This window comes from Quercus lobata, chromosome 7, assembly GCF_001633185.2.
Source record: "Quercus lobata isolate SW786 chromosome 7, ValleyOak3.0 Primary Assembly, whole genome shotgun sequence".
NCBI classification, from domain to species: Eukaryota; Viridiplantae; Streptophyta; class Magnoliopsida; order Fagales; family Fagaceae; genus Quercus; species Quercus lobata.
In genome coordinates, this window is record NC_044910.1 from 36,377,644 (window position 1) to 36,397,818 (window position 20,175).

General features: G+C 35.2%; 1 protein-coding gene across 2 annotated transcripts; it reads right to left on the reverse strand.

The window, feature by feature from the left end:
• Positions 1-317: 317 nt before the first annotated feature.
• On the reverse strand, positions 318-16,880 carry LOC115952720 (trafficking protein particle complex subunit 8). 2 transcript variants are annotated; one of them, XM_031069938.1, is made up of 28 exons: positions 16,566-16,880; positions 16,345-16,439; positions 14,371-14,464; positions 13,937-14,041; positions 13,685-13,847; positions 12,569-12,689; positions 12,307-12,369; positions 12,112-12,192; positions 11,882-11,976; positions 11,640-11,790; positions 10,925-11,011; positions 9,616-9,735; positions 9,413-9,541; positions 9,229-9,326; positions 9,014-9,137; positions 8,014-8,121; positions 7,366-7,501; positions 6,661-6,759; positions 6,478-6,541; positions 6,268-6,343; positions 5,319-5,504; positions 5,094-5,204; positions 4,616-4,780; positions 4,352-4,510; positions 2,464-2,697; positions 1,808-1,981; positions 1,236-1,336; positions 318-1,101 (listed from the first exon to the last, which is right to left on the reverse strand). In XM_031069938.1, the coding sequence occupies exons 1-28, from the start codon at positions 16,723-16,725 to the stop codon at positions 555-557; spliced, it is 3,846 nt and encodes a 1,281-aa protein (XP_030925798.1). In that variant the 5' UTR covers positions 16,726-16,880; the 3' UTR covers positions 318-554. The 2 variants fall into 2 exon arrangements, with proteins under 2 accessions (XP_030925798.1, XP_030925796.1); XM_031069936.1 differs by having other exon boundaries at positions 6,649-6,759.
• Between the last annotated feature and the right edge of the window lie 3,295 nt (positions 16,881-20,175).

Below are 20,175 nucleotides of genomic sequence, written 5' to 3' on the forward strand. Positions count from 1 at the left end.
TACCCCAAATTATAGTATAGAAATATTTATAAACAGGTTTGTTGGGTTTGCATATAAAATCAAGTCCTCGCCCCCATTCCATTTGTAGGGCATGTTACAATAAATTCCCATGGTGAGACTTGGTCGCATTGCGTGCATAAAGTTTAGTGGTTATTTAATGCACACCAAGGGTACCTGATAATGCGTAAATAAAGACCGATTCGCATGAAATTTATAAGTAAGTTCGGCTAGTTTTGGAAGCACATGAACTATAGAATATACATTAGATACAACGGCCTAGATAACGACTAACAAATATTCAGTTGGGGTTGGGGGTATAATAAAAATAAAAATAACTTTGAATTTCTCTATTCAAAAATGGCGGTCCATGTACATCATTTGGCAATAAATTCGCTTTTTCCCACTGCTCTTATTCTTCCAAGAATTAAAAAAGAATTTAATTTCTGTTCCTACCTTCACTAGCTTTTTTTTCATAAATCCTACTGTGAAAAATACATCAAAACACTATGATTTACACGCCAAAGTTACAGTACCAAAATACACAAGCTAAAATTTTAAGATGATTGGAGCACACTAAGATAATATGGATACCCTTGGCATGTACCTGATGACTGTCTTGTTCCCTCCAGACTTTCCGGACCCTCGGATGATAGAAGATTCCATTGCAAAACATAGTTTGACAGATCATATATCCCAGCAGAGAACACACAAATCTGAAGAGGAATTTCAGTTTTGGACATAGGTTGAATTTGGATGCTGGTAGAGCTCGTCCCTGACCAAACGAATGGGGTGACACTTTCCAGTGACAATGACTTTCTGACTCTAGATCCAAGGACATCAGATGTGACTTTAATGTCTTTCTCAACTGAAGCATCATGCCAATGCCACCCTGATTGGTTTCCAGAAGGGGATGAAGTTCCTTCGCTTAGATGGCCACCAGTATTGACGGAATCAAAGGTTTTAACATGAACAGATGCAACAGCATCTGATGAGTTGTAAATAATCATCCTAAAATTAATTTCGCAAAAGGAGGCAGAGAAGTCATGATATAGTGTCCGAGGCCCATCCACTTGCCACGATATTGGGCTTGCGTTTGAAGTACTATATATTAAGAGGGGAAAAGTCATTATAAAAAACAAAACATAAGAAAGAGGAAATGAGAGTGAAAAGAGAACAAGAATTAGTATCAATTTCAGATTTATATTTAAAATCCTAAATTTTGGTATGGAACTTGCCTGCAGTGACAAGCATGATGAGAAAAAAGATGAGGTCTTTCAGAATCACCAGAAGTCAGTGGCCGAGAAATTAATATGAAGTCAACTGCATTTGGGTCTCCCTGATCCATGCAAAAATAAAAAGTTCATTTAAACAGTAAAGCAACAAACCATCAAAGAATAGTGTGCAACCTTCTAAACTTGGATCAATAAGTAGGTATGTATGTGTAACATCAGATCGAAATGAATCACCCTCTCCTTCACGCATGCAGGTCTTTTTTTTTTTTTTCAAATGTTTTAAAGGGGACATTTAGCACTTCAGCAAATAGTGAACAAAGATTATTTCCTTCCCTGCCATCTTTTATTACCATCTTTGCAGACAAATGGCACGTGCACTGTTGCCAGAACAAATATAATACCAACCAAGATATAACAGTCTACTTCCATTAACGGTGATATAAGCCAAAGTGAAAATCATTAACAAAAAAAAAAATATATATATATATATATATATATTGCAAGTGAGCTGCAGATGACTATATGTTGCACTTGACATTAAAGATAAAGAATTATATAGCAAGAACGTCACAAACCTGATGTGACATTTCCTGGTGCAATCTTTCATAATGATGAAAATCAGCCAGAGGTGAGCTAGAAACATCAAAAAGTGGTTGATTACTATCCTCAGGACCCAATCCTACATCACTTCCAAGGACTGGGGAAAGTGTAGATATCTTGTCTTCAGAAGTTAATGACTTCCTGCAACTCTGGTACCAAAAGATAATTAATTAGCAATAATGAAAAGTAAAAAACATTATTTAAAGCAAAGAACATGCAAGTGGATATACTAAAACCAATTTAAGATCGTAAGCATATCAAAGTATCAACAACAAACTTAAGCATGAAAAGGCAAATATGCAAAGATAGTAAGGGGCAACACATGAAGCCCAAAACCCAGGAAGCTCAAGCATCACATGATATGAGATCTGAAATATCAACATATGCCTCATATTACAGCATAAGTTATTAGAAATAACAAAATTCGAATCATGTCCTTCAGACCTTGTTCATTAAATTATAATTAGTGCAAGATCAATTATGGGATTAATTAGAAATTGTGTTGTAGGAGATAACTAGAAGAGTAAAACAAAATGGTTTGCCACTCCACCCCCAAACATATATACATATAGACACATACAGACATCATTTTACAAGAAAATGAACTTAAAAGTGCAGCTCTTCTACCAACCTTAAGCATGAAGAAACAAGACAATGATTGACCAGCCATTAAAGATTGTGAAGGGAATATTGTATCAACAGGCTGAAGAAGTGAGATTTCCCACTGGCCCCCGACAGATGATAGCTGATGAACCTGTAAACTCTCAGAGCTAGTCTTGTTGACAACATCCATGCGCACAAGGAACTCATGCAATCTTGATGGACTGGGACTGATTTGGAATGACAAGTCCAACGATGGTACTACCTGTAAATGATGAATTTAAAGCATTGGTTTAGGAACTATATTTATTAACTTTTTATAGGAAAAGAAAAAAGTAACTAACTTTTTGACAGCTTTTTATATTTCTCATGAAAGTGATATTAAAACTTTCCTAAAAAATGGTCTATTAGCAAATGTCCTAAGACCTCCCATTAACAGAACCTTAATAAATTAGCATTTATCAGCTGTATAGATAATAAATACACATAACAATAAAGTACACAGGTTATACAAAAAAAAGGAATAGGTGACACTCCCAAAGGCGGCCATCTAGTCTATGAAGCACTGATGCCAACATGGGACCCGGATACAGTGATACAGATTTAAAACAAAAACAAGAAGGATATGATACAGTGGACATACAAAATGATATAAAATAGTATATCTAGACCACATGGTAATGGGCCTACAACCCATCTTTTTTATTGATCTAACTCATTAGGCATGAAGCAATGGTTCATGTTTATATTTTGTTGGGTGTCACACCTTAGTATAAATGAGCTTAATTCTTAGTTTTGAAAATCAGGCCCCAAACAAATCTGATCCACTGCATGTACCTGCAACCCCATACTCAAGCCCAGCAAGAAAATTGCATTCAAAGCCTAGGACATTTTAGTCATTCAACATCTCATTTAAAAATCTGAAAAGATCAACTTTTTACTTAGTCATGCATAGCACCCCCATACTCCAACCAACAACTCCCTCAATACCCTAGCCAGCCACAATGCTGCCACCACCACCACCAACCCAACCCCCCAAGAATGCCTCCATAGTTAGATCCCTCCTAGATGGACGACATGTAAGTCTGGGTCGTCAAGGGTGAGATTGGCTCTCTCTCTCTCTCTCTCTCTCTCAATTGAAAATTTACGCTGTCAGTCCATTTCTTGCCAATATCCCGGTCTGTGTCCCAATCAAATCCAATTTTAAAACAATGTTTTTTAATTCATTGTCACACATCAGACATGTGTTTAGCCATGTACAAGCTGTATCCATGTCAGACACCATGCAGGAGGTTTCTCCATATCCATGCTTACTAGTATCCAGTCATGTAATGATCTCAGAAATATAGATTTCAACTCTATCAAATAAATTCAACCCCCAGAAAATCTCATTCCTCTTTCTCTCCATATAGACCATAGTACATCCCATATAACACTGCTACTATGTTGCCCAAACTTCCCTTTCCAACTCAACAAATCAATAAACTTTTTAGGCATCATCCAATGAACCACAAATAAAAAGAACCCAATAATCACAAGTCTCTCACAAAGGATCAATGAAGTGATGAATGATAACTGTCTCGCCATTCAGTTTGCATTGGCAGCACTGGTCCACCTAACAAAATTTCTTTACACGATAAATATGAAGATGGTGCTAATCTAAGAGACCAATGCAACAACACTAAGATCCTCACAAGGAAAAAATTCAGAATTTTCTACGAGAGAACCTGAATAAAATATTTTGGCAAAACAGAAAGCAGTAACTCATAGTTATCTAGGGACTCGGTAATTATCATGCTACGCTGGGAACTCATTAATTATCAGCACCAAAGTTGGCTACCCCACTGAAAAAAACACTAGAAAGCAAGAAAAGCAAATCAAACCAACACATTCCATCTTTCAGGTTCAAACAAACACACCTGCAGATTATAATGCATGCGTAGCGTCCGGAATCTCATGCCGCGTGATACATCTGCCATCTCATAATATACAGTTATGTACAAGTTAATGTCTCCAGGAATGGCAGCCCAAAGCCAAACAGGCCACAGTAAGGGTGTTCCCTCTTGAATTAAAGTGTCCTGAATGACAGACAATTGAGAACCATAAGACCAGTTGCCTCTAAATATTACCAATGCAATGTAAATGGCCAAAGACAATGCATAATGAAAACATTCATCACCGACCTCAGGAAACAGAAACACGTTCTGAGACAAGCTACTGGAACTATCACCAACACAACATGGATCAGAGCTTGTCTTCCTTTCTAGGCAAGCTGGAAACTCTGAGTTCAAATTTTTCTGGTTCCCAATGTTCAGAAATCTAGGATGGCTAACCTTCATTTTCAGATTCTGCCAAAAGATAAAATGGCATAAGCATAGTATACACACATCAAATCATCCAGCTGTATAAATTAGCACCCGCCTGAGATATAGGCAAGCTTAGCTAAATCAATTGTTCAAATAAGCGGATGCACTTACAGCCAAAATAAGTTTATGCAACAGAATAAGACAACAATAGAATACTGATGCACAAATCAATGGTTACAACAAGGGCCAACATGAAATATTTCCCAAAATACTCAATTTATGGTGCAACAAACATGCATAGGTAAACTACTTAGAACTACTATAAATGAGAACCATTAAATTGCAATTATCATACCTTCACAGCAAATTCTGATTGGTTCCTCAACTCCAAAACAAGACGCTGTAAATCTCCTGCATATACCTTTTCAGGTACAGAATCAATGAAACCCTCGAGCTTGGGTAGACTCTGGAAAACAATGAATATAGAGAAACAAGGAAAAAATCTTCCTTAGTCTAGATTGCAAATAATGGGGGAGAGAGAGAGAGAGAAGAAAAGCGAGGGTTGGGGTATAGCATGTACCTTGATCACTATAAACTTCAGGTTATCACTACAAGAATGCTTAGATTTCCTTCTTCCCTTTGCATTTTTTTTCTTCATATGATTGGACTCAAAGTTGTGAAAACCAACTACAGAACTTGACAATTTCCACCTAACACCAGTAATTTGTAGCAATCCTTCGACTTTGGGAGTAACTGTCAGTTTGACCTGAGAAGACAAGACACGACATTTTATTCAAACAAGTACTTCTAAACCATATGCTCAAATATGTTTTCAGTAGTTCTCTTTTTTACCAAAAAAAAAAAAAAAAAAAAAAACGTAAGATTCCTAAACTACTCCCAAATCCCAGCCATTAGGCTGAGTGTGAACCACTCCTTACCTCAAGTACTTCACAATAGGTAACTATTGCAATAGCCACAGCTTTTAAAGTTTTTTTTTTTTAATCTTTTATCTAAGACAAGATTATTTTTTACTGGTTTTAAAAGGCAAGTACTACAATATAGCAGAGTGAAATTTAAGGTAAACATACAAATAAGCTAGAAGCCTGTACAAGAAAAATAAAATAAAGTATTAATCATATTTGTTGTCTTAAACATATGAATTTAGAAATGAGACCACCTCCATACAAACTACTGAGCACCACTAACTGCAAAAAGATTTAGGAAATTTAAGTAATAAAAAACTTATCCCAAAAAAAGATAGTAATAAAATCACAAGGGTGCCACTGCCTAATAAAATCACAATGGAAAAAGTTTGGAGCTTTTATGCAGAATTGCAAGATTTCAATTCTTGAGAGGAGACCCTTCAATCAACACTGACTAGTAAAGTATCCAAATCTTCTCTCCCAGGATCCCACTCTGGTGGGACCAACACTGGGCAACAAATTTCTACAGTAGTAAAATTACAAAAAATATCTCAACAAAAGATATATTTTCATGCATTTATTCAATTGTTCCTGAGGACAACTCACCACAGTTGTTTCAGCCCCTCCCAACAAAACGTCAACCTCAGATAAGGTAAATGAAACATTGTCAGAGCTCATGTCCCTGTGATAATCAAGCAAAGCCAGCTTAACAGTTGCAAACACAATGAGGTGTGAGAAAAACACCACTGAAATATGTTAGCCTTATTTTTATGAAAAAAAGGAAGGAGAGAACATGAAAAAAAATCAAAGCCATACCTATTGGTGATCAAATTTTTGAAGTCATCGTCATTCTGAAGCTCCACAGTTGAGCTACTTGCATCTGCACCAACAATGACAAAACTATTACCCTTTTTGACAAATATTTATATTCTAGAGAACAAAATACATTAAAAAAATATATGTAAAATAAAACTGATAGTAACCAACCAAATTTCATACCATCAGATCCTAGAGAAAGCTCACATATCAGAGAAACTCCGGAGATGGAAATAGGGATCTGCAGTGGGTTTTTAAATTCGATATCCACCTTTACTGCTTCTGCAAAGGGATTAGCATCAAAATATCAAAACCATATGTCAATGCCATTTTTACTGTTTCTTTTTGTTCCAGACTACTGAACTTTTTATAAAGACCAATATTTGTAGTTCTGACTTCTGACTAAAAGGATATTCAAAGAGGATATGTACTCCTACAAAAATTCTTCATACACTAAAGGAGTAAAATTTTGATTGCCCCCTTTTGCTGCTTGGGATATACCATCACAGACGTCTACTTCCTAAAAATAAATACTAACTATATAATTTTCCTAAACTACCCTTATTTTGAGCAGGAATACCAAATAGAATGAAAACGTAAATAAAGAAGTTGTAGCTAAGGAAAGTATACACTTTCTATTTGAAGTGAAATCAATAATTGATGTTCCCCAAAAATGTTGGATTTACAAATATTGACAAACAAAATGAGATGGAGTGTATGTATACCACGTTTTGTGGCCCCTATCTACACCTGATCTGTATGGCCCAAGGGCAGAAAATTGGTTATTTGAGCTTAAATCTTGCAGAAGAGTAATTAAAAAGTAATATGATGCTAGAAGCATATGATACAACATTATTTGATAATGCAAGAATTCTGTCACCTTCATACCTCCTGCCACACAAACGTTTGATTCTTTGTACTTTTTTGAGTTTGATTGTAAATCCAACCAGTTAGTCCTGACATTAGACAATGGGGGAATAATGTCCTCCTCTAAAGATTGCCACAAACTTTCTCTAACAGTAGCCTGGAAAGTAAAAGGTCAAAAATGACATCAACTAAAGCCTAAACCACTGTAAAATGACAGTTATATTAAGCAAATCATATTATGATTAATTCTGACGAAGCTCACTTAAAAAAAAAATTAATAAAGATCATTCTATAAGAATCAAGTACTGTAGCACAAACTTGATTCAAGACATTACTTCAGTAATGATCAATAGGACACTTCATAATGTGTTCATAACTTGTAAAACACAGAAAAACCACTTGGTTTGACTTTCACAATAAATTTTTAATTTATAACTATATATATATATATAATCCATACATAAGAACATCATATGATCATTATTCATGACCATCAGTCAAACTTCTTTCTATTGGTAATTACATATGCACCCAGTGGTCTTGATCCCACAAGGTTAGACATTTACTCAACCATATACCAACATATTAGTATATTACAATTGAATCATCCTCATGGTCTAACAAATTACTTTACGTTTCAGCATAACAAGCAAAAATAATTCAACTTACAGCAGCAGGTGATGCATAAGTTCGATGGTCTTCAAAAACAACCTTAAGTGAAGAGATGTTGACCTGAGGCAGCTGAAGTTTCAATACCTCAAATGTTTTCCCTGTTTTCTGTATTAACAAAAAAAAAAAAAAAAAAACAAACAAACAAACAAACAAGACAAAAAGGCAAACTGTTAAAATATAACAAAGCTCATACAATGATCTTTAAAAAATTTAATGCTCAGATAGCTGACAGTTTAATGAAATGCATAAAATGCTAAACTTTAATACTATTAAAATAAATAAGATAAAAAGCTTTTTCTTTATATAAATTTTCTGATGAGCAAATACAATTCACACATCCATATGGGTTGAACCTGCATCCTTAACTCCAATTTTGTTCAAAAGGGGTTGGACATGCCATTAGTGAAAACACCATTGACTTCTTTTTCATTTTTTCCTTTTTTGGCAAAGTAGAAAATGGTAGTAAGTGTTTTAGAGTAAAAGGTTTTTTCTTATTTCCAATCAAGTTTTATATATATATATATATATATATATCATTAAACAGCAAAATTTATTCAATGAAAAATAAATACAGCAACACCACAGTACATGGGAAGTGCACAGCAGTAGTTAAAAATCAAAGGAAAGTACATAAATCTAATATTTCTAGCAAATCAGAAAGAGTGACGACGTAGGACGGCCATCCAATCAACATCTTAATATCCAAGGGCAAGCCTTCTATTCCTTCAAACATACGATTATTACACTCTAGCCAAATAATCCACACTAGGCATAAAGGAATAGAGATTTCAATAAAGAATTGATTATTCCTAGTTTTAAGTTCCTACATAGAGGCATTTTCCTATCAGGATTTTCCTGTTTCCTATATCTCAAGCTTCTCAAACCTTTGAGAGTGATGCTGAAACCCAGTTTAACCTCGATAAATGGGGTGCGTAACTTACCAATCAAATAGAGTGGGGAAAAAAATAAAAAGGATAATTAATAGAATATAAATCACCTGAACAATTTGAAGAAAGTCTCTCAGGAATAACTCCTGCGTTGTCTTGGGTTGATGACTACAGGCCAGGACCTCCAACATATGTTTGACAGCCAGGTCATCCATCCCAAGAATAGCATACCACCTAAACCAAATGAGTTTCATAATGAACTTTTGCACATTACAGATACCACAAATCGTGAAAACTATCAATGCACCTAGCCCATATAACTCACTGTCCAATTCGGAAATGAACATTGTCTTTGATATGGCCCCACATAATTCCTTCGAAAACAGACACAGAACTTCTATATGTGCGAATTGCATGTTTAATCTGGAGGACACAAGGTAAAAGCATTTTTAAGGATCCCACATCTGGCAAGCTAACTAACATTTTCTCTAACTTTGTAAGATAGGTACCTGATCACATTTTTTGTACCGATCACCAGACAGAACAAGATGAAATCCAAACTTGCGTAACATAGGAGGTTTGGACAACAAATAGCAATAAGATGCTTGCTCAAGAAATACAGCTGAATGTAGAGGTTCCTAAGAAAAGAATGTTGTCAGGAAGAGAAAATAAATCTCTCATTCAATTTTATTTCAGTGAAGTTATGCATTACCTCACTACAAAGGCGAAAGTAAACAACAGCAGCCTCTTTATACTGATCTCTTGTCTTTAACATCTCTACCCACCAAAGGCCACACCGTGTCGCATTTTGCTGACTTAATGACCCAATTTTCTGCATGAATTTCAAGTTAATGCCATTGGACATTCATCAAGGCCCAAACAATGACAACAAATTGCAAGAGCATATTACTTAGAGGATTTGCAAATTAAGCCACTCATTTTTAGAAAATTTTCACAAGGATATGTATATACAAAATCACTCTCATACAGTAGTCAAACAAAAACTGTCTCCAGGGGTGACGCCATGATTGCAACATAACATCCAATCCAGCAAAAAATTCAGGCTTAACAAAGAATCAATCTAAACTACCGTACATACCAGGCGGTTACCAAAACATACAAACTCAACTGATTAGCTACTTTGGGGAGAGTCTAATTAAACACAAAATTATCATTTCCCTTAAATATGGTCTCATCTGACTTGGGAGGGAACATAGGAAATAAGAAGCATGTTGAACAGTATGACACATAACATCCCACAGCATAAGAATACAAACAAAACACTTTTGAATGGTGTAGAGTGGATTCTAGTAACTAACATTTTCTCATCTACTATACATTCAACTCTACTTCCATGGTCTTGACTTCTTCTCACGTCTAAATTTTTGGAGTGTTCAATATTTCTTCAAGATTTGCTTGACAGATTACCTTTGGCTCTAACCATTGAAGTGCTTACGAATAACAATATTTCACTATATATTCCAATGATCATCAATATCTTCTTACTTTCCAAAAACACCCTTGCATTGTGTGTGTGTGTGTATCATAATTGATAAGTTACACACGCATACAGTGGGTTTTGAACCCACAAACTTTCCTTCCACCCATTTTATGGGAGAAGAAAGTGTCATTTGAGCTAGAGTTCATTGGCCACTCGCATTATATATCTCCATCCAAAGTCATCCATGCTTTATGACAATGATGTCACTATAACCTAGTTGATTTGTATCGCCTTCAATTTAAATACACAAAGAAGGTCAAAAGCATCCTCAGAACCATCTCCTTTAAAGCATTGTTGGATATTAAAATAAATAAATAAATTCTTTGTGGTGCAAAAGGAATATGAAGCGTACAAAAAACGATGTTTTGGAATAAACAGCAATATTATGGAGTGATTCTTGTGATTCCATATAAGCTCAATTAACTCTATTATTTACCACTTTCAGTCATAAGAGAAAACCAATTAATTATTGTTATTCCCCAGTTCCAAGTAGGATAAAGTAAGAACATTCTAAACACACCAAATAAGTATTAAAAGCATTTTCCATGCAATACTCTGCCTCCTTTCTTGATTGATCCAACATGAAGAATGTAAGACCCATCATTTCCTGCAAGAAAAAGAGATAAATTAGACTGTTGCATTGTGGGGTCTTTTAAAGAAGATAATGTAACAGTCACAATCAAAAGAGAAAACAAACAGAACTCAGGCAAACAGGCTGTAGACGCCCTAATTTGGACCAATTAATGAACTTAAGTCCCTTATTTCAATGAGAAAGTAATGAAACTATAAATGATGCTTTGGCGACATGATGAGGCTTTTGTTAGAAGATCTAAAGATAATCACAACCCAACATGACAAGGGACAAAAGATTTTGAAAATAAAAATAAAAATCTTGCTACTGAAGCAATCAAAACAACACGTTCCAGGAAAAGAGAAATTAAGAAAAATACAATCCAATGAGACAACCCTTGCATCTTTTGTATGTGCAACATTATCAACTAAGATAATCAATCGCATGCAAGCCCATTTATGCAGCATGAATACAGTCATAATACACAAGCAGAATAATTTTCAGTTTATAATATCAATGCGTCCAAAGGAAGGAACGCCCAAACCTGCACCCATATTACCCCCCAAAAAAGAGATCACCTGAAGAGTCATTCAGAGTACCATACAGAATGACCATTGAAATGAACTAAAGATACATCACTGATGAATCAGAGATTTGAAACTACCTGTACTCCAGCATAACGTTTCCAGGCTTTATCAAGCTTGTAATCTGTGGAAATTAGACGATAATTTGATAACGCAAGTTCATAATCCCGTAACATGAAGGCATAGTCACCCAAAACTCTAATCTGAGATTCAATGGAGCTAAAGGTATACCTTCAACAGTAAATTTAATAAATAAATTAGAACACGACAAGAGAAATGAGAAGCAAGAGAGAAAGGTAATTGGAATATGTGTACAGCATACATAGGACCATCTGGGGAATCCACTGCATCTTCTTTCCCTTTTCTCCACCATAAATTTTTTATTTGGTTTCTAAAACCTTTCCGTGTGGCGGAAACCTAATTAGCATAGAATGTTACACAATGTAGAATAAGATGAAGAACAAGCTTTTGAGCAACTATACATTTGACAACATTTGACAATACAAGATTCCCCATCACATATCAACTCAAGAAGTGCTGGATATACAATACCTGTTGATTCAGAAAACGTATTTTTTGCTCCATGTAAGGAATGATGTGTTTAGATGATAAATCTTGCATGAGATCTTTTATCTGTTCCCAGTTTGTATAAACAGATGCCAAAGTCAATCTTTCTGATGTATGCAAAAATAACTAATTTTAACAACTTTTTCAAACAATTCATTATGTTGATGAAAAGTGATTTACCTCATTAGAGTCGTCAATATTAAGAAAGCAACCAACACACTGGCTAGGTGAAACATCAGATTCCTGTCACCAAAGTAAATGGGACAATGGCCTTAACATTACCGAATTAAAAATATCATGAAAAACAATACCTAACAAAAGAATATATGTGTGTGTGTATTTAGAGAGAGAGAGAGAGAGGGAGAGAATGAAAAACAACAGATGAAAACCTGTTAAAAAAAGAGGTGAAGACAAAAAAAGTTACATCTTTGAAGTAACTTACATAAGGAGCCCAAGGATTATCTTGAGGTTCAACCGGCCCATCATGAGAAGAATTAATGCAAAGTAATTGACACTCATTTGAGCCAAATGTACTCTTCATTTCTGTCAAAATCTTAGCTGCTCTGCAGAAAGAATTCAAGCAAATAAGTAGCAGAATCTTTTTTTTGATAAGTGGCAGAACTTACTTCAAAGAGAGAAGTCATGCTACCAAAAATGAGCTGTAATTATTATTAATAATATCAAAACCAATGGCATTATGGCATGCAGTTGACACAACAGCATGATTAACAGTTTGGAACCCCAAGGAGTAGCACAATTGGCTGGGCACCACATCTTACGAAGCAGGGGTCACTAGTTCAAACTCCCTACCAAAAATGAGCTGTAAATTATTAATATCAAAACCAATGGCATTATGGCATGCAGTTGACACAATAGCATGATTAAAAGTTTGAAACCCCAAGGAGTAGCACAATTGGCTGGGGACCACATCTTATGAGTGGAGGTCACTAGTTCAAACTCCCTTCCCCCTCCTCTTGGGGCCAAACTTATCACACACACACAAAAAGGTAGCTTGATCAACAGTTTGAAAAGCACAAGTGACACAACTTACACTAGTATAAAAATCTATAATACAAATCCACCTAAAATTTGGTATTCTCACAACAATAATGAGTTAAATAAGTCATTATGTAGTTTAAATCTGAGTAAGACAGAAATTTAGATTCCTATTCAAATCCACAACAAAATAGATGAATCAATGTCTCAGATCTAGAGCAACCATCCACATAAAGTAGGCTAAGATAAATTTCTCAGTTAGAGTGAATTATTCAATTCCCTAAATCAGCTCTATAATGTATATGTGTCCAAAACATAAATTACTAGCTAAAGTAAATTAATGTTTTTGATTTGGAAGTTCAACTCAGTTCAGATCATGTGATCCAGAACATAAAATACTAGTTTATTTGGGATTTCTGTCACCTGAATTATTAAGTTCTGCATAAGACATATATGATATTATGTGCTTTCCATATCATAGCCTGTATATAACACCGGTATAATGCCAAGAGTTGTCATATAATAGTTTCTAATATAACAAGAAAGGAGAGAACCAGCATACTTCTCTGGACTGCCATCTTGATTATCATGCACCAATAGATAATGCTTCAAAATTTTTGGGTCCATCGCACCATCATTAAGAAGAGAAGGCAATTTGTCGGTGTTAAATAGGTCAATAAATCTGTTAATAGGCTGTTCATCCTTTGAGGAAACAACCAAAAGACCTGCAGATAAATTTGAACAAAACCACTGAGCCTAATAAGTAGATTGGAGAAAAAGGAACAAATAGTTCAGACAAGTTTAAGAGAATTACATGCCACAGGATGGTCAAAAGCTTCATGTTCTGAAAAAGACACCGTACGTACAAGCTCTTTATTGAAAAACTGAAACCATGAGGGTTGAATTTCAGATTCAGAGCCTGCACAAGGAAGTTGTCGTTTATAAATTTAACACAATAAGACATAAAAACTGCAATCATGAAAATTATGACCGTTCCTCTAAATACTAATTGTAAGAGTAAAATAATCTAATTGAATTATTGATTAAAGAGACAATAATCTGCAACAGATACTTTTCAACAACGACAAAAAGAAACAAGGCATAAGATGGCCGCTAAAACCCAAATGCCAAAAAGAAATCAGCCACAGTAAAATTGCAGTGCAGGAGCTTAAAAAATGATCATGTTCATTCTCATAATTCTTCTAATCAGAAGCTAACCTGGGATTCTGAAAAGTAAATATTACTTACTGGCGAGTAGATTACTAATTTGGGGCGGGTCTGAAAACATGTCATCTTTGTCCCCAGCTTGGCTAATAAAATGTTTCAGTTGCTCTTTCGCTACCTAATTGTACAAATACACAATTTCAGACAGAGAACATTCGAAACACCAACAAGAAAGATATCACATTTGCAAAATTAAGGGCACACAGATGCAACTAATATTTGCAAGACCAACATCCACCTAAACTAGAACATGATACTTCCATGATCTCCCTGAGTCCATTCCATAGTTGCACGTGAAAAAAGTTCAAACCCATTACCGCCAACTAGCATACAACAAGTTTTGATCCAGGATTTTTTTTCAAGTGGAATTCCTTTTTTCTTTTTTTAAGTAATAAAAAACCATTAAAGAAAAAGCACAGAAGGGCGCAACCCTGGTACACAAAAAGTACACAAAGGACAATCCAAAGCAAAAATAAAAAAATAAAAATAATTTGGGCACAACCCTAGTACACCGGAAGTATACAAAGAACAAGCCTGAGCAAAAATTAAAAAAATAATATAATAAAATAAAAATTAAAACTGTTAGTATCTAGGGACTCTATGAAGTCCGCAATAGAAGAGGTATGAGAGGTTGAAGACTTGAAGCCCATTCATATAAGGCCTTCAAAAATAAGAATTTCCACTTCACTGTGTGCAACTCTTTCCCTCAAAGCAACAAGAATTTCCTTTTATCCAAAGGCACCACATTAAACACAAAGGAACAGCTTTCCAAAACTCTCATTGCTTCTCTTGCCCAAATATCCCTCCCAGCGTGATAACAACTCCAACACTGAATAAGGCATTACCTACAATACACCAAACAAGCAAAAAACCATAGACCATAATTCCCAAGCCACTACACAACGTAGAAAAATATGAGCCACACTCTCTCCATGGCTTTTACACATAAATCACTAATCCATCATAGTTATCCCTTGCTTCCTTAGATTATCCGTAGTCAAAGACTTTCCTAACGGCACAAACCACAAGAAGAAAGCCTGCCCTTGGCGGAGCACAAACTTTCTAAATGCTCTGCCAAGTCCTCTCAATGCCTTACAGTAGCTCTTCACTTAGAAGCCTTGATTTTGCAAAGGGATCCATTCCAAGTAACCACCTCACCACAATGAATCTCCATAGCGTAAATGTCAACATCACCCAATAACTGAGCCATAAGTTCTAATTCCCTGTCATGCACTGCGCGAATGAATAATGGATTCCAATAAAAGCAACCATTTCAGTACTCTAGACAATCCACCACCTTAGTATCATTATCCCTGGCAATTAGACCTCACTCCTTAAGAGTAGTCTTGCCATCCCATATATCACACCAAAACCAAGTTTTAGAACCGCGAACAACAGCATATCTGACAAAACGCATGAAAACATCCCATCATCTTCTAACATTCGTCCACAAACCCACACCATATAGCCCCCCAACCTAATCAGATCACCAACTCTCCCAATTAGAGCCTACTGCCCACTAACGCTTGTAAACTTTCAAATCAACTTTTTGCTAGCAATCGATTACCATGGATGATTCTTTAAAGCAACAACTAATCTACAGCTATCTTTTATTTTTGTCATAATAAAGACAAACAGCTCTATTAAGTTCAGTTCTAATGATGTTCAAGATTTCAAACTTTTCGTACAAATTTTCCTACATTTTCTTAGCAACCAAACGGTGTACGGCCCCCTAACCTCATCAGATCACCAACTCTCCCAACTGGAGCCTACTCCATAACCATACCCTGCTTCTTCTAATGGCACTAATGCTCATAAACTTTCATATCAACTTTTCACAAGCAATTAATTACTGTTGATGATTCTTTAAAGCAACAACAACTAATATATAGTGATCTTCTATTAAGCTCAATTCTGATGAGGTTTAAGATGTCAAACTTTCTTACAAATTTTCCTACATTTTCTTAGCAAACAAACGGTACATTTCTAAGCAATTACCTCCAAATTCGGCTGCCGAATATCCGAAGCGGAAAACAACCGCAACTTGAACTTTTGAAGCCGATAAGGCTGATCACTCGCTGTCCGTACAGGTACTGCAACAAAATTGGAAAAAAACACGATCCAATCAAACCACGCACAAGTCTATCAAAACCTAACACACACATTTCTCTGAGAGAGAGAGAGAGAGAGAGAGAGAGAGAGGGAGAGTGAGAGGTTACCATCGATGTTGTTGAAGGAGCAGAAAGGGCTGAGCATCTGAACGAAAGAGAGGTGGTTCTTGAGGGAAGCTTCTTCGACGAGAGGAGTAGAGAGGACCATGACGACCGGAGTGATCTCGTCCAATAGCATTTTGCCAAGTGGCGTGTTCGCCGGATCCATTGTCTTCTCCGGTTGAGCTTTGTGCTATGGTCGCACTGGGGTCACTCAAGGTCACTCGCTGGGGTTTTATGACTTTCTTTTCTTTTCTCTCCGCCTCTTTGGTTTTTGGGTCACGATTTCAGATTTCTCTCCTCTCTGCTCTCAGATCTCTCTGTGGCGTCAATTTTTTTTTTTTTTTTTTTTATAATCCTATGTGGCGTCAATTTTTTTTTAATTACTTTTTTTGTTTTGTTTTTTGAGAATCCTCTGTGCCGTCAGTTGAGAGCGAAATCGATTGCCCCTGTTTGGTTTTTTTTTTTTTTTTTCAACGTGCATTTTTATTATTTATTTTTAATTTAATGGTTGCAACTTACAAGCATGAAGCATGGTTTTTTTTTTTTTTAGAATGAAGCATGAAGCATGTTGTTTTAAATTTTTGAACCGGCAAAAAACGAAAAAAAGTCTAGTTCCGACTTTTTTCCTTATTCTTATGAGACTGATTTAGGATTCAGTTCCCATTTAAACTAACCTATTTTAGTCCGATTTAAAACAATGGTTACAAGATAGATGCATTATAATTCTCATAAGTTCTTACAATTTTTTTTTAACAGAGTTTATTTGATTTTATTAGATATTCAAACATTTATCTCAAATATAGAAAAATATATTCAATCATTTAAATAAATACCAAAAAATAATTATTAATGAATTTTTAAATATTAGTAATGTGGTAAAATTTATAATCTATTTGTTTAAAAACAGATTGAGTGTTCGTATTCGTGTGTACACAAATTCTAGTGTTAGATTTTGACAGAATTTAATTATATCTTATATCAATAAAATTGTGTTAGAGCATTCTTATCTGCTTATCTATAAAAATGTCATTTTGACACTCTAAAAAATCTACTTTATTATTTTAGCACATCATTTTACAATATTTCCTACATCATATGTTTTATTCTTCAATTCCATACATTAAAATAATATTTACAACATATTAAAATAATATATTAATTTCTCAATTCATAATAGTACACATCTAGTAGGTTGTGGCCACCAACAACAACCACTACCGCAACCATACCACCATCGGCACAAACCCATACCACTACAGCAACCATACCACCACCAGCACAAACCCATTATGAAATCAATAGCCACCACCTGCACAAACTCATTACCAAACTCATACCCATAACAAACTCATAGCCACCACTGGCACAAACTCACAGCAACCAACACCATAAACCCACAACTACCATCGGCACAGACCCATAACCACCAGCGCCACAAACTCACAGTCACCACCGTCGAAATCCTCCCACAAATTAAAAAATAATAATATATAGAAAGTGGTCTGAAACCCCAACCTAACCAATCAATCAATGACCAAACTCAACCAACCACCGCCCTAAAACCCCAACCCAACTTACCCAAAACCTCAACCCACAACCCACACAACACTGCTGAACGTCAATCTAAAATGTCGAATCCACAACCCATACAACTACTGCCAAATCCACCATCAAATCATAACAACAACAACAACAACAACACAAAAAAAAAAAAAAAAAAAAAAAAACTCTGCAATAGAGATTGGCTTGGTTTGATGCTCCGACTTGGGTTTCATCAGAGAGGGAAGCAAAGACATCGAGCAGAGGGCGAGAGAGACAGCAGAGTAATTATCGAAGGCTCATACCAAGAATGGGAAAGATAGGGAAGAAAGAAAAAATAAATAAGAAGAAAAGAAAGCGGGCCCCACCTGAATAAAAGAATAATATAAGTTTTACAATTTGTGAACAGTGCGATCTCAAATTTGAGATTGTACTATTCATCAATGCCAAATATTTTAACATTTAAAACACCTGATGAGAGTGGTTTTTTAGAGTTTGGTGTGTCAAATGCCAAATATTTGGCATTTGACACACCTAATGCGAACGCTCATGGGATTGGGTCTTGGTATGAAGTCGCTCAAATATGAGAAGTTGATAGTCTTTTGCTAGTATCTTTTGTGTTGTGATGAATTCTAAGTGGGACTATATTCATTAGAGAGTAAGTACTTCAAAATAGACACAAAGTTAGCCTAATATGGATTAGAAATGATAAGATAGAATTGTTTTGCTAATCTTGGGTAATATATAGCTATTTGAAGTTGGCATAATTGGGTCAACGCCAATAATCTCACTAAAGTGAATTGCAATTTTTCTTAAATGGATTTGTGGCAATTTACAATCTAGATTTCCTCTAGCCCTTGTTTGGGAGGAAGGAATGGAATTTAATGAAAATGAATGAAAAGAATAATTTTAAAATGTTTGTCCCTTCCTTACATTCCATTCATTTACATTCCTTTCAATTCCTTTATTTTAAAACTTCAAAACAAGTTTACTTAATTTCATTCCATTAATTTCTTTTCCATTCCTTTTCTTTGCATAAATACATTTCATTTATTTCTATTCCATTCCCATATGAACTCACAAACGAAGCTTACAAAAAAATGATCCCATTAGACTTAAACCATACTTTGTGTAAAATTCATAATGATTCTTCGATTTGTATCAAAGCTAGGGATCTAAACATATTAATATAGGATTGTAGGAACTCCATGATGGAGTAAATCTAACAACTTCATAATATCTTCTAAGAGCACTCACAGCAGTGAAGCTAAATAGCTATTTTAGTTTTACTAAAATACAAAAATGGCTCTACAGTAGTGAAGGTATAGCTAAAAATTTTAGTTTCAGAGCTACAGTGCGCAATTATTTTTGGCTGCGTACTGTAGCTCGAGGCTATTTATTTTATTTTTTTATTACTCTTCTCTCATTAAACAAATATTTCCTATTCTCTCTCTCTCTCTCTGGCTTCTCTTCTTTTTTCTTTCTTCCTCAATTTTTTTTTTCTCTCTAGCTCGCCGGCCAACTCCCTCATCTCCCTCATCCCTCAGCTCGTCGCCCAGCTCCTTCATCGTCGATCTATTCTGCCAACCCCCCCCAAGCCCCATTGCTGATTTGTTCTACCAATGTGTATTGTGTTGATTTTTTTTTTTTTTTTTGTGATTAGTGATTTTTGATTTTGTTTAGTTTGAGTTGAGGAAAAAGATTAAGGATTTGAGTTGGTGGTTTTTTCTTTCCTACTATGGACTACTAGTGGTGGTGGTGGTGGGCGTTTATGCTGTGTTGGCGTTTTTTTATTTGTGGATGTTTTTATTATTATTTTAATGAGTTATTTGTATTATTTTAATCAAATAGCTAAAAATATAGCTCCATTGCTGTGGGGTGTGAGAAGGTAAAATAGATAAAGTGACTTTTGTAGATACCAAATAGCTATATTTTTTGCTTCACTACTGTGGATACTCTTAAAAGGGGATTAACTATCCTCATAAAAAGGTCAAGTAATGCCATGGGAAAAAAGGTTCTAGCGAGTATTCAAATCATTTCAAGCACCTGACTATTCATCTTTTTTTTTTTTTTTTTT

Excerpts from the sequence above, each read along its gene's own strand:
- LOC115952720 (XM_031069936.1), bottom strand. The coding sequence starts at position 16,725 with ATGGATCCGGCGAACACGCCACTTGGCAAAATGCTATTGGACGAGATC. Across the intron at positions 7,502-8,013 it reads CTTATGCATCACCTGCTGCT|GCTACTGTTAGAGAAAGTTT; the intron begins GTAAGTTGAATT and ends TTTACTTTCCAG. Across the intron at positions 1,982-2,463 it reads CTTGTTTCTTCATGCTTAAG|AGTTGCAGGAAGTCATTAAC; the intron begins GTTGGTAGAAGA and ends TTTTGGTACCAG.